This window comes from Manis pentadactyla, chromosome 2, assembly GCF_030020395.1.
Source record: "Manis pentadactyla isolate mManPen7 chromosome 2, mManPen7.hap1, whole genome shotgun sequence".
NCBI lineage: Eukaryota > Metazoa > Chordata > Mammalia > Pholidota > Manidae > Manis > Manis pentadactyla.
In genome coordinates this window covers 189,345,460-189,359,394 of record NC_080020.1, presented here as the reverse complement: position 1 = coordinate 189,359,394, position 13,935 = coordinate 189,345,460, and the positions used below count along the sequence as shown (strand labels likewise).

At 36.7% G+C, this 13,935-nt stretch overlaps 1 protein-coding gene across 2 annotated transcripts in view; it reads right to left on the bottom strand.

Moving 5' to 3' along the window:
- Positions 1 to 13,935, bottom strand: part of EFEMP1 (EGF containing fibulin extracellular matrix protein 1) — a 56,503-nt gene that overhangs the window by 3,911 nt on the left and 38,657 nt on the right. Inside the window, exons 5-10 of one of the 2 annotated variants that reach the window (XM_036926045.2) lie at positions 10,248 to 10,370; positions 7,116 to 7,235; positions 6,018 to 6,137; positions 4,793 to 4,912; positions 1,148 to 1,271; positions 872 to 1,067 (exon numbers count right to left, since the gene is read on the bottom strand). In XM_036926045.2, the coding sequence (XP_036781940.1) occupies positions 872 to 1,067; positions 1,148 to 1,271; positions 4,793 to 4,912; positions 6,018 to 6,137; positions 7,116 to 7,235; positions 10,248 to 10,370 (803 nt within the window). The remainder of the gene's footprint in view (positions 1 to 871; positions 1,068 to 1,147; positions 1,272 to 4,792; positions 4,913 to 6,017; positions 6,138 to 7,115; positions 7,236 to 10,247; positions 10,371 to 13,935) is intronic. The other variant, XM_036926046.2, reaches the window with a different exon arrangement.

The window sequence follows — 13,935 nt, the reverse complement described above, 5'->3', positions numbered from 1 at the left end:
TTGTAACCCTGCAAACTGCTTGGTGGAGTGCCATCATTTTCACATGAAGTGGTGAGCCATATTTAAAATATGTCAGAATTTTAACCTAAAATGAACTTGCTGACATTTTGCACAGGGTGCTGGAAGGCTGAGGCACTGGAGTCAGAGAGATCTGCTCAGAAGCCCTTGGAGGGATTAGAGAGGTACTAAGAGTCATTTTAAAGGAAGAGAGAGAGAAGCATGGGAAGGCAGAGATAACCCAGAGACATTGTGAAGAAAGAAATGGCAGAATTCAGAGAAAGATTTCATATAGGCAATGAAAGAAAGGGAAGGTACAAAGGTGACCTCACACTGTTTGCCTGGAAGTTTGCAAGAATGGTAGGTACAACTACTGACACATTTGGTGCAGGGGCTTAGGGTCACTTCTCAAAGACTTCCAGGTTTAAGTTTTGGTGAAAATGTAAATAATCTTGTGAGTGTAACAAAAAGGAATTCATTGAGAAGCTCTTCAGGAATAATTTTTTCTATGTACAATTAAATAACTGTCACTGACTTGTGGTATCTGTTTCGGGTGTGTGTGTGTGTGTGTGTGTAGGCTTGTGTTTTGTTGGTCTGTACACAACTCCATTAAAGTCTGCAAGTTGGTATCTGAATAACTGTAAAGAAGCTACTTAATCTCTCTGAGTCTTCCTTTTCTCTTCTGTAAAATTGGAGATAAATATTATCTGACAGTGTTACCAAGAGGATTAAATGAGATAATACATACTAGAAGGCCTTACATAATACCTGCACATAAGAACTTTTTAAATGTTAGCTTTCCTTCCATATGAATACTACCAAACAACAATAACAACCTTCCACCTTTGTCAACAGCTGCCCTAAGGGTACTTACTCTTAGGTAGAACTCTCCATTTTCATTTCCAGACTTAATCCGAAAAGTATTGATAGTGTTGGCATAAATGGTTGTGGCCTGTATCTGGAAGATGTCTGATGGCACAGACCTATCAGATCGGATGCTCATGTATTTGTAGACTATAGACTGGGGAAGTTCTCGGCACACTGCACTTGAGACTGGGCAAACACATCGGCTGCAGAGACAAAAGTATTTACCAGTTTAGCTTGGTAAGACCAGATGATTCTCACTTTCAGAAGTTCTGATTTTTCTTACTTCTCTGATGTTAGCACATAAGGATCTTGACAAGGATTTCGTGGGTAACAACGGAAGCCGCCATGGTAATTCCAACACATTTCATCTTCCCGACATTCATTTGTGGTCTCACACTCATTTATATCTGCAGAGATGTAGGGTCAAAGAGTTTATCAATATAAATAAATTGTGTAAATGACAGATTCAGGTTTCCAAGGTGGGGAGTGTCTGGGAATACGGACTATGTTTAATTTGCTTTTAGACACGAGACTGGAACCTGAGTTCAATACATTTAATTCAGGAGAGATGTAGCTGAGCCATTATAGACAGATTAATATGTGTCCTTTCATGATATTTTATCAAGCACCTATTGCTTATTTGTTGGATTCAGAGCCAAATGCTAGTCATTGGCTTTGCTTATATAAAAGTGAAAGATATTACTTCTTTTTCTCAGGGAGATTATAATTTAGTTAGGAATATAGATAAGGTAACAGTAATTATAAAACAAAATGGAATTAAATAAGAGATAAGTAAGTGCACTAGAAGATTAGAAGCAGAACTGATTAATTCTGCTTGGGTCCTTAGAGAAGGCTGAAAGAAGGAGGAGACATCTCAATTTGGGCTTGAAGGGTGATGACTGGATTGGATTTTCATAGTTGGTGTGGGGAGGGCCTTTCAGGCTGAGAAAGTGGCATACAGAAGTATGGAGGGAGCAGTTTATCATCTGGGTAAGGAGCTGCAGAGAGAGGTAAAGGCTAGAGATGTGGTTTCAGTAAGCAGTAGCAGCTGACGCTCTGGGAATGGATTATACTGTCCAGAGGAAGCACAGCAAAAAAAGTGAAGCTATGAAGTAGTCTACCTTATAGAACATAACTATTTAAAGACAGTGTGGAAGAAGGGGAAATAAGGAAGGAGCTGTCAGTGGTGAGAGGCAACCCAGGAAAGGCAGTGCAAGAAAGTCAGAAAGTTTAGTTTCAGAAAGGTGAGCTGCGAACAGGCCAGGCTGAACAAGGACTGACTTTAGATTTAGGGGCTTAATTGTTTTCTGCTTTGTATTATTGATATATCTGTGTTTGTCTTAACCCCCCTGTTAGCTTATAAACTCCTCAACTGCTATAGTATCCACCTTTATATCCCTTCATCATCTAGCATTAATGTGTGGGGGGCACCTGGCTTTTAAGAAATATCACATTGAACCAAGTCGCTCCTTACACAAACCGTTGTAGACATAGGAAAGATATTATCTCTATTTGAGATGGAGGAAAATTAAATAAGGGTTAAGTAGCTGGCCTAAGTTCATAGACTCAGTTACAGGCACCTTTCTATTGCAAGGTACTGCATCCTTTATACGAGAATAATCCCATGCCTTGTCTTTGGAGAGAAAATTTTCTTTTAGCTTCCAAACTGGCACCCAATAGGAGACTGGGAAAGATATGCAGTTACCAAGAGTCAGTTACAAGAACTGTCTTCTTTTGGACTGGCTAAAGAAAGAATATAGATTCCTTAGAAGAAATCACAATTGCCTGTCCTTTCAATATTTTTCACTTTTTTGAAAAATAAAGATGTTTTGTAGCTACAGGGAAAACTAATACTTGTTTGTTATATAGAGAGACCATATGTTATATAACACTGGTATGTTATATGGGAGTAAAAGGAAACTTATGCAATAATTTCATTTATTTATTCTGGTAATTTAGATCCTACCATAATCAACATCTTAATGATTCTAGAAGGTTTTTCAGAAATCATTAATAGTATTAAAATATTTGATGAGAGTCTGTGTATATCTATCTGCCTTCTCTGTCTGATTGTCTCTTCCATTCCTGCTGTCTCCTCACTGCCAAGCATACAGAGTTTTCATTTTTGCAAGTCTGGTGGAAATGAAAAAAGTTATTTCATCCCCAAAATAAGCCTTTTGGGGAAGGTAAATATCCAAACTCTTTTAGTTTTACTTTGTCTATGGACAAGGTTGAGAAGAGATGGTTTCAGGGTGGGGGGGGGGATTAATTGCTTTGTACGTTAAGAGAATGTTAAGTTTCTTTCACAAAAATTGTTTTGGTTTAACCAAATAATCTGAAGAGATATCTCTTTTAGATGTATCGCTTATGAATCCCCTATTTGCAATTCTAATGCATATTCACCTTTAATTACAATAGGTATAAATATTTCCATATAGAGTAGACAGGTAAAATTCCACTGTATAGTAATTTGTTTCTGTCTTTTGCTGAGTATCAAATCTATTTATGATCAGAAACACATAGACATTCATTTGAAAGACTATAGGGAAATTGGTTAATATATCCCACTGGCTAACATTTGCCTGCATGTAATCTTCACATTAAAAGTTTCAATTCAGTTTAGAAAGTAAAACTGTGGGAACAATTAACAATATAGAGTCTAGTAACCCAGAAAGGGTATAAAGATGTTCATTGTGCAATGACATTCTGATTATGCTCCTATTTAGTGGTTAGAGTCTAGCTGAATGATCATATATGTAGTACAAAATCCCAGGTCATGGATGTTCCTTTGAGTTAATATTTTCCTGTAAAGTCATGATATAGATTAAGAATCTCTCTTGTTTCCTTTCCCTGATCTTTTTCTTCACAGAATTTCACTGCCCTTGTTTATCCTATCTCAATTCTGATTAAAAAGGATTTTCTAGAGAAGATTTGCTACTAGTCATTTACATTGCTAGGTAAATAAAAACACCTTGAATTGTACAGTCTTTATAGTTAACAAATGGTTTTTGTGTATATTATTCCCTCAATTCCCTTTTCCAAATAAGAAATCTGAGGCTTGGATAAGTTTGATAACTGGTTCAAGATTGTACAGATAAATGCTGTATATCTAGGACTCAAACAGATTCTCTGTTTTCAAGTTCAGTTGTATTTTTCACTCTTTTACTGCTTTATGTAGATGTGTTTGTATTAGCTTTTTCAGGATTATCTACATCTTTGGTTTTATCCAAGCAGTGTTTTCCTGTTAAATCTTAAACAACATTAGAGGTAGAGAAAAAAGGGTGCATATTTTCAGATCTTCTGTAGAGACTCTGAAGTCATACCATATACTGTTTCTTCCAACTCTGTGTAGGTGTGAAGATCACCTGAATGTTTATTTTAAAACTGTACCCACATACATTAGCTATATTTAGATCAGTAGTTTTTTTGCCAGAATAATTAAGTTCATTTTAATGCACACAAGGCTGATTTTCTCAGCAAGTAAACTATTACCCAATTTATAATCTTGGTGTTTTAGAGAGTTGAGACTGGTTGGAGGTATGCCTAACCCCCATACTAGGCTTATGCTTATGCTCTAGACTCAAACTCATGGTGAAATCTTTTAATAACTGAATATTTTCTGATAGATGATTAGAAGATGTCTATCATAGAGATTATGTAGGCTATATAGAAGGGATATCAACATTTTATTTAAGTTATTTATGTCTTAAGGAAAATGATTACATTTCAAGGAAAGTCACTGCTAACATTGAATAGTACCCTCTTTATGAGATGTGCCTATCTTATGATAAACAGGGAAGAAAAAGAGCTCAAATGACATATTCAAAGTGGAAAAAATGGAAGTCTAAGGTAGAGAATCCTGTAGCTTCTCACCTGCTCTTCCTGGTTAAGACTAAACACTTAACAAATATGATAATAATAAACTTACCCTGACATGTTCTGCTTCTCACCACTTGGTATCCCTGGGGGCACATACATGAAAATTTACCAGGTTCATTGACACACTGATATTGACACAAGTAGCTTGAGGTTCTGCATTCATCAATGTCTGTTGAATCAGACAAGGGCAAGGACACATAGTTTAAAAACTCACACATCACTACTTCAGTAATATATTTTTAGGTGTGATAAGAGTAAAAACATGGCAAACTCTGAAGCAAAAATACTTCATAAGAAGCTCAAGGGCAAATTCTAACAATATCAGCTCATTTTCCCCAGAACATATAGCACAAAGTGTTTTTTCTTAACATCAGTTTTACTTAATTATTGCTGACATATTGGAGAATCCTGGACCTAACCATTATGATTGAGCAGACTAAGTGAACTGGGAATTTAGGGAAAGATTGCTTTGCATTTTGCAGTGATGATGTCCCTATAAGTTTGCTCAGAAGGGCAGAAGCAGCTGTCCAGACAGCCCTGTTTGATTTTGAGCACAGAGGCATGATGTGAGGCCTCTCTGGGTGGGGCATGACCTCAAGTAAAGCTCTGAGGCATCGAGCAAAGCTGGGAGGGTCTGTGAGGAAGTCAGGGACATCAAGTATCAATGGCATCCTACAGGAGGTGTCTTATGGAGCAGGCACATGAAACAGACTCTGAAGGTCATCCCTCCAGATAAATGGCCCTCTCTTTACTCACCTGGAAAGTGAAACCCAGGCAACTTAGGAAATGTGCCCATTTCACACAGTGGCAGGAATAAGACTAAAGGCCAGGTCTCCTGGTTTCTAGTCTAATGTTTCTGACATATAATCAGCTCTATTTGAACTTAAATGTGCACACCAGTCACCTGGGATTCTTGTTAGATGTAGTATCTGACTCAGTAGGTCTGGGCTAAGGCCTGAGATCTATATTTCTCAAAAGCTCCCAGGAGGTGCCAGTGATGGCCAGTGGATCACACTTTGGTAGGAAAGACTCCAGAGCACCCTTTCTAATTATTAAACCCACCCTGCCCCTAAAATTTCAGTTATTTCATTTCTTCTTTCTCTTAAGAACATACTAAAAAAAGCCAGTGTTATGACTGAACCAAATTAACTAGATTTTAGAACAGAATTTCCATGGATAAAAATTTGTTTTCATAAACAGGCACATAATCACATAAACCAACAACAACCACAGGGATTGGACTCTTATTACAAATTATTAGGAAAATATTTTACCTTCACAGTTGAGCCTGTCACTGCTTAGCTCATATCCTTGATTGCACTGACAGATGAATGAACCAAGAATGTTGTAGCATTGCTGAGCACATTGATTGCTGGCATCACATTCATTTATGTCTGAAAGTAAAACTTATATACATTTATATATCCATGTTTTGAAATTTGCTCCTTTTGTACCTATGTCATCTGATGATAAGTAAGCAATTCCCTAGCTGGATTCTTTGTCCTGCAGAAGCTCATTGGAGAACATCCATTCAGGTTTCATATTTACTGGAACAACTTCAAACATCTGTTATATACTTCTTGTAGAAATACCAGAATGTTTTTTTCTGGGAATGACGGTTAGTTTGGTGTTTGATGAGTCTTTCCAAAAGAATTTAATGATTCTAATAAATATACATTCCAGTATCTATTTTCTTTTATTGTTGTTCAGATGAAAAATGCCAACTCTATAAATCATTGACATAAGACATTCATACTGATACAGTCTCTCAGCATGCTGTAGTGAAGATTTATCTGTGCTATTTATTACTTTTTAAATGGGTTCTGTTAAATTCCATTACAATTATAACATAAGCCTTTGAGACCCATACAGAGTTTTGCAATGCTCTAAGGCACTGAAAATATTGTGAAAAGGCATTTTTCCAGCACTAGATTCTTTCCATGTCATGCCAATCTTAAAATTGTGTGCTGTGACATTGCATTCTGAAAAGGGAGAAGCATGTAAAAATCAGACGCACTTTCAGTGGAAAGTTTATGTACTTGAACTTGCAGTAACCCCTCTGGCACTTTCAGCATTTATATTACACACTGTTGACTAATTGGTATGTGTATATCAATTGATCTGTAGTTTTTAATTTTTTTTGATACACTCACAGGGGAGAACTAAAACCAAGGTTAACAAACTTTTCCATTCACATCTTGATGTGTTTTAAGAAACAGATTGGTTATTGTCTTTTCAGCTTTATGCAGGGAGGTTGATGGAAAGCAGTTTACTCAAGAACATAGAAAACTGGAAATACTGCAATATAACATAGGGTTTGCTTTTTTGGACAGAAAGCAGTTAGGCAGGATGGCAGTTCTCAAAAGGCTTACCTACACAGGTATAGTTGTTTGCTGCCAACTGAAACCCAGGACTGCACTGGCAATAAAACGATCCTGGTGTGTTCACACATCTTTGGTGGCAATATGGAGGGATGGTGCATTCATCTATGTCTAGGTTATCAGGCACACACACACAAACAGAAGCAAATTATTGACCATGCATAACTATTTGCTCTCAAGTTCTCAGCAGAGCATTACCTAGAAAACCTATCCACAGAAGACCTCATTTTATTTTTCTATTTTTTTTTTAACATAAGCCTTTTAACATTCTACAATTAAATGAGATGTTAAAAACAAAGACTTCACAAACCAGGTTGGTTGGGTTGATATTTAAAGAGAGAAAAGTAATTAAGACTATTTCACATATATATGATAATGTCAGTTTGGGGACCTAAAAGCTTACTTATAATAACAGGAGTAAAAACAGAACTATGGAAGAACTGAATGATGTAGTATAAAACCAAGAGAAAGGAGGTGTGGGCTGCTGCATAACTGGTGACCTTGGCAAAGTCACTTAAATGTTCAGTATCTTGTTTGTTTCTTCTGTAAAATGTGGATAAATTACTTGTTATGTGTATCTTTTGAGGTTTCTGTAAGAATCAAATGAAAGAGTGCTGTCAAGGAATAGAAGGCTAAACAAGTTACCTCTTGAGAGTGCCCCTGGCACATTCAGGAAGCATTCCAGCCTTCCTGTTGCTGTCCTTCTCATATAAATATTTCTAACTATAATATGTTCAATTGAGAACTTGCAAAGGAAGATTAACATCTTAAAAGCATAATAAAACTTCATTAACTCATGACTACACTTTGTGACAACCCCAACATGGAGGTAGAGTATTTTTGTCTATTCATTGCTGTATGATTAATTCCTGGAATAGAATCTGGCTTAGAATGTGCTCAATAAACATTAGTTGAATGAGTGGAAATGCCATACTAATTAAGAGCAAGTTTAGCATAGTTCTTTCTAGTCCCTAGTTTTAGAGCCCAGTGCTAGCATCAATAGCTAATTTATATAAATGGTACATTCTAATAGTTCCATGAGGACTGTGATTCTATAAAATCTGTTTGTTCACCATGATGGCCCAGCACCTACTTGGTACATAGCCCTCAATAAATACTTGATGGATAAATGATGCATGTCTTCTCAACCAGTAAACACTCATTAACCATTGTTATTTGCTAGCATTGTGTTTGACACCATAGATTTGTAATGATAATAAATATATGTACATTCTATCCTTGTCTAGTATGGAAGATGGCATGAAAAACTACTGCATGGAATGATGAGATCAACAATAGAAAGGTATACAAGGGACATGTACTATTCAAAGTATGGCCTGCTTACTACTGTTGGTCCGTGGACTAGTTGGACAAATCTGCAATGAATAAGTACAGAAATTGAGAGTACATGTTTAGGAATAGCAATTTGGTGTTACTATAATAACAGTACATAACAGAAATACTGATGTGCAACAGATTGGAAATTTACAGAATTTATCCATCCAAGTTTGAGAAGTACTGGCATAGAGGAGGGAGTGACTAATTATATTTGGGTAGATCATGGAGGACTTCCCAGAGGAAGTGACCCTGAGCTGAGATTTGAGAGCTGAATAAGAGTTTGTCAGGGTTGCATGTTCCTGGTGCTGAAAGAGATTAAGTAGAGGCACTAAAGTGTGACACTGTGTGATGAATGAGGGGAACTAAAACTAGAGGGCTAAAGCTGGAGTGTAATTTTTGGTGGTAACAGAGGGGTGTTGATGCAATAGACCTCAGCAAGGATCAGACTGTGGAAGACCTTATATGCTCTTTAAGGAATTAGAGTTGGTTCTGTGGGTGAGGGGAACAGCATATGATTAGATCTGAATTTACCTCCTACCAAATCATAGAGGACTATAATCATAAATTCCATTCTCTTTGATTCTTCCCATAGTAGGTTGGATTAATTCTTTTTCTGGCAAAACTTTGGTGCCTGTGGAGTTTCCCAAACAGTCTTCTCCTAAACTATAGCTTCAGTCACTGCAAAACCTGGGCCTTCCTCAGAGGCTGGGCACTAACCCCAGTATCTAGGCATAGCCCCATGGCAGGCAGAACTGGGCTGGGCCCATGAGGAACTCAATGTTGACAGCCTGATGTCTAAGGCTTACATTCTCAGGTGAAAATTGATAACTGGTTTCCTCTCCTCACATCCTTATCCTCTGTTCCTAAGAGAAAATAAGGATTCTTTACCAATATATGGTAGAAGGGGGTAAATAAATCAATAGATAAAAGGAATCAATTACAGAGTTTCATGCCTAGTGCTGGAATTCATGATGGAGCCCAGACACTAAATTTACTTCTTATTTTCCAGTCAGCCTACTCATACTGTGTTCCTTCAGGCATTCAAAAAACATGCACAAAGCAGTGACAAGGCAGGCACTCTTCATAGACTGGGAAGACAACAGTGACACTAACCAGACCTGGCCCGTCCTCAGGGAGCTAAGTACAGGCACATGATCTTTGTATCTCTAGCACTATATCCACTTGCAGCATAATGTTTAATACTGTTCATCTCATTACATAATGATAGCACACAGATAGTTGTTCAGCCCAGAACCAGCCACTGTTCTAAGCACTTCCACATAGGAGCTCCTGAGGTAGGGGCTAGTATTATCTCCATAGCACAGAGGAAAAAAGTAAGAAACAGAGTATTTAAATAACTTGCCCAAGGCCTCAAAATGAATTTAGGTGTGGAGCTGGGATTTGAGCAGCACCATTTGCTCTATAAACTATGCTATGCCACGAACCAGTGAATGAAGTCCATATCATCAGTGTTTAAGTGCTATGGCCCCAAAATAGCTATTTTTAAATTAGTTTTCTGATTGTTTTTGTTGTCCTATTCATACTCCAAATTTCTGCTTTTGTTTAGTCTAACATATAACCCACACTTTGATATCCAGAATATGTTCAACCTTTAAGGTTAGTTCTTTTTTGTTAATGTGGAAAATGGATTGGTAGTTAATGAAAGAATAAGCAATTGTTAGCTATCATTTTCCAAATAAATATGAGTTTTTTGTTTAGAATGATTGAGGTTTAAACAGTTATGATGCTCAACAGAGGATTTTGCTTACTACACTGCTTACTTACCTACACACTGCTCTCCTCGCTTCTGATACCCGGGAGGGCACTGACAGGCGAAGGAGCCTCGTAAGTTGATGCACACATGGTCGGCTCTGCAGTTGTGAGTCCCTGCAGCACACTCATCTATGTCTGTTAAAACAGAAAGAGTTTGAATCCATTGTGAAGAAGTTGATATTTGCTCCATTTGCCATCATACTTTTTGTTAGGCTGGAGGAAGGAAAAACAAGGACATGCAAATAGAACAGAGAGATGCCATAGGGGGAGAACAGACCAGACCCCAAGGTCCGTGCCTTATATGGAAAGGGGACAGCTCTTCCTGAATTCCATCCTTCTGATGTGCCAACTAAGACCTGGATGTCAGCCTCCTCCCTCTTGGAAGGAAAAAAAGTTTCTAGTTGTCTATTATGTCACCTTTAGCCAATCATACCTCTCCACGCCCCCTAAGATAGCTTGCCCACTCCTCCCCCTCCTAATCCCTTATAAGCCCCCACCTCCCTGACCAGGTGTGACTTCCCTGGCCTGTGTTTCAGACCAGGGAACATCACCCAGGAGTGGCATTCAAATAAACTACCTGGCCCTTTGTTGCCTCTCTTCGCCTGCTTATTTCAGTTAAAATTTATCTTACACTTTTCTTAAAGAAACCAGGTTTGTACTTTATTCTTGAAGGGTTACTCTGTAATATTGTTATGTTGGAAATGTTTAAAATGATAAATTATTTCATGTGTTCGGAAAATAAATTTATAGATGCCAGTGTGTACCACTCAGGTTTAACATATGGTAACATTTTATCATGCTTTCTTCAGCTCACTGTATTTTGCAAAAGAAATGAAACATTTGAGATATAACTAAGGCCTTACTTCATCCCCATCCCTTTACCTACCCACCTACCATTATCAGTAGTAGGTGTAATCCTTTCCTGGGATGTTTTTATATTTTTTATTATGCAGATATGCACCCCCTAGTAGGGCTTTTGTGTTTTAAAATGTAAATAAATTGCATGATACTTGCATTTGCTATCTAATACATTGCATTTGAGGTAATTTCTACTGACAAATTTCTAAAAAGCTGCCCAATAACTGGGTATAAATCAGACTTAAATATTATGTATTCTCTGTTGCTGTTTTTTGCAAACTTTAGCATAACATGAATACATAAATCCTTCATGGCAAATTTCAAAATGCAAAAATTTCAATTTGATCATATCCTCTAGGAAAGATAGACTGGTTTAGTTTAAAATATATATTTTCCCAAAGCATTTCAGTTCTGGGAATAATTTATTAAACATGCCTTAAGGAGTAGGTAGATTATAGTTGTAGAAAAGTAAAAAAATGCTCAGTTATAATATATTGAACCAATTATAATGAATTTCTTTAGGACCTATATGTGACGTGAATTTGTGAGTGTGCATTCATATTACAGTATTTTATAAGTTAAAGTTTGCCTTATCTACATTACCTTTGCATTCATTCAAATCTCTCAGATTATGAAGTTAAATAGCACAGATGAAAGGATTGTGTTTTTGGCATCTCCAAAACTGAAGACCCTAAACCTCATTTAAAAAATGTGATAAAACTTGTAATTCCTAGCTGACAAATTCTGAATAAAACTGAGACAGGCTTAGTGGACCTTAGATCATTACTATGGTAGACCCAGTGTGGTGCTTTGGAAGAAAAAGTGGACCAAAAAGCAATACAAAAAACGAGCCAGCAGTAATTCGCATTTATTCCTCAATTCCTGCCTTCCCTTAAAGAAGCTCAGAGAGTGGCCCCTGGTGCATTGCTTCTCATCTTTCTTTTTCCAGGAAGAATTGTTGTACTTACACTACCCAGTGTAATAATGCAGGAAGTTTAGATTATAAGAGAGTTGTTCTCAGATACTGTCTTCGATTAACTGGGTGTGGAAAAGATAAGAGAGATTCTTTCCAAATGAAAGAGGGAGGGGAGATGAAAAATACTCAAGGGATATATATGGTTATTTATTGGATAACAACCTATAAAAGCATTTACCTACATTATTCTTTGAATCTGGTTTTCAAGTTTTGGTGAATTTTTTTGTTATTGTTTGTTTGTTTTTGAAATCCATTATTATTTTTCAAATCAGAGATTACAACTCTGTCCTTTTAGGTACTATGCAAAGGTGCAGCAATCTTGCTTTGAAATTTTCTGGTTTTTGGGTGTCTTATATTTTCTCATAGTACTTGATAAAAACTTTTCTACTGGGGTTTCTTTCAGAGCTTTGACTTGCTAATGCACAAATGACAGCAGAATTCCTATTGTTTTATGTCAGGAACATTTGCCAGCATTTGTAGTGATAACAGCCCTGAGAGATACCATAATGTGAGATTCAGATGTGGCAAGTTTCTTTAGTACATGCTGGCAGAAGATCAAAGACTCTGGCTGTCTGCTGCATTTTCTAAAGCAGGCCTCACCAGTGACTGTGGCTTTTTTTTCTGAGACATCTCTGCAAACTGCCTCCACCCCATCACATTCCTGATGTCCTGCAATTTCCTTCTACTTTCTTGTTGTTCAGTTCTAAGTCTCTTTGACAAATGGGCTATTATCTTCAGTGGAATTAATATATTATTAAATAGGTTTTAAACATAAAAACTATGCTACCTGTATCTACTCATTTTTAAGACCCAGGTCCATATACTTTCTGAGAAGGGTTATTTAATAATTTTATTTGGTGAATTAAAGTAATTTAATAAAAACAAACAAAAAACAAAATCTCACTGCATCCACTGCCACTATATTCTCCATTCTCTCTCAAAAACAAACAAAACTGCAATAAGACTTATACCTTACTAGAATTGACTAATATTATTGTTTATACATTTTCTACTTACTTGGACTTACTTTTATGTATAATTTTTTCAGATGGGAAGACTCTTGAAATTCAATAAAACATAGTTGCATGAAATTCCTTTCTTCTAAAGGAGTTGAGTTCATGCTTCATCATTTACCTTGGGCTGCAAGTGCTAGTAAATGAACAGACTTTATTTTCATTTATAGCTTCTCTGACTCGAGTTTAGAATATTTATCCATTTATCCTCTCCTTTGCTCCTAGTAGGTTCTGTGATGCTGAAGAATATATAGATAGACTGGATTTCTTCTAACTTCTTTCAATTATACCATCAACTTCCTAGTTTATTTAAGTAACACAATTTTATTATTTTGAAAGTTGTATTTTGAGATCCAGTTACTTCTTATTCACACATCTGTACAAAGTCATATAAGAATTGTTATAGATTGTTAAATTCCCTTATGCTTATTTTTTCTACTTGTATGCATTTCTATTTGTCTTAAAAATCAGAAAGTGCAATGTGAAAAGAAAATCATTAAAATATACAACTATGTCAGAAACTCAAAGCAGAACGTCCATGCCTGTGCAGACGTACCAGCAGACCTGGCTTTCCCAGGTGTGTTAATGAAAGTCCGCTGTGGATAAGAATATCTATACTGGCAAAAGCCATGCTTTATTCATATGGAAACTGCTCAGGTCAGCCATGATTTTCCTGGTAATCAAAGAAAAAGTTCTCTGAAGACAGGAGGTTTGGTTTTGTTTTTAACCTGTAAGTTATCCTTGTCAGTTAAGCTCACTGGGTTCTTTAGGCAGTTAGTTAATACATTCACTGGGCCCTACATCCAGGCTGTTTGAGGATGAAGTCTATGTCTTACTATTTTTTTATATTCCT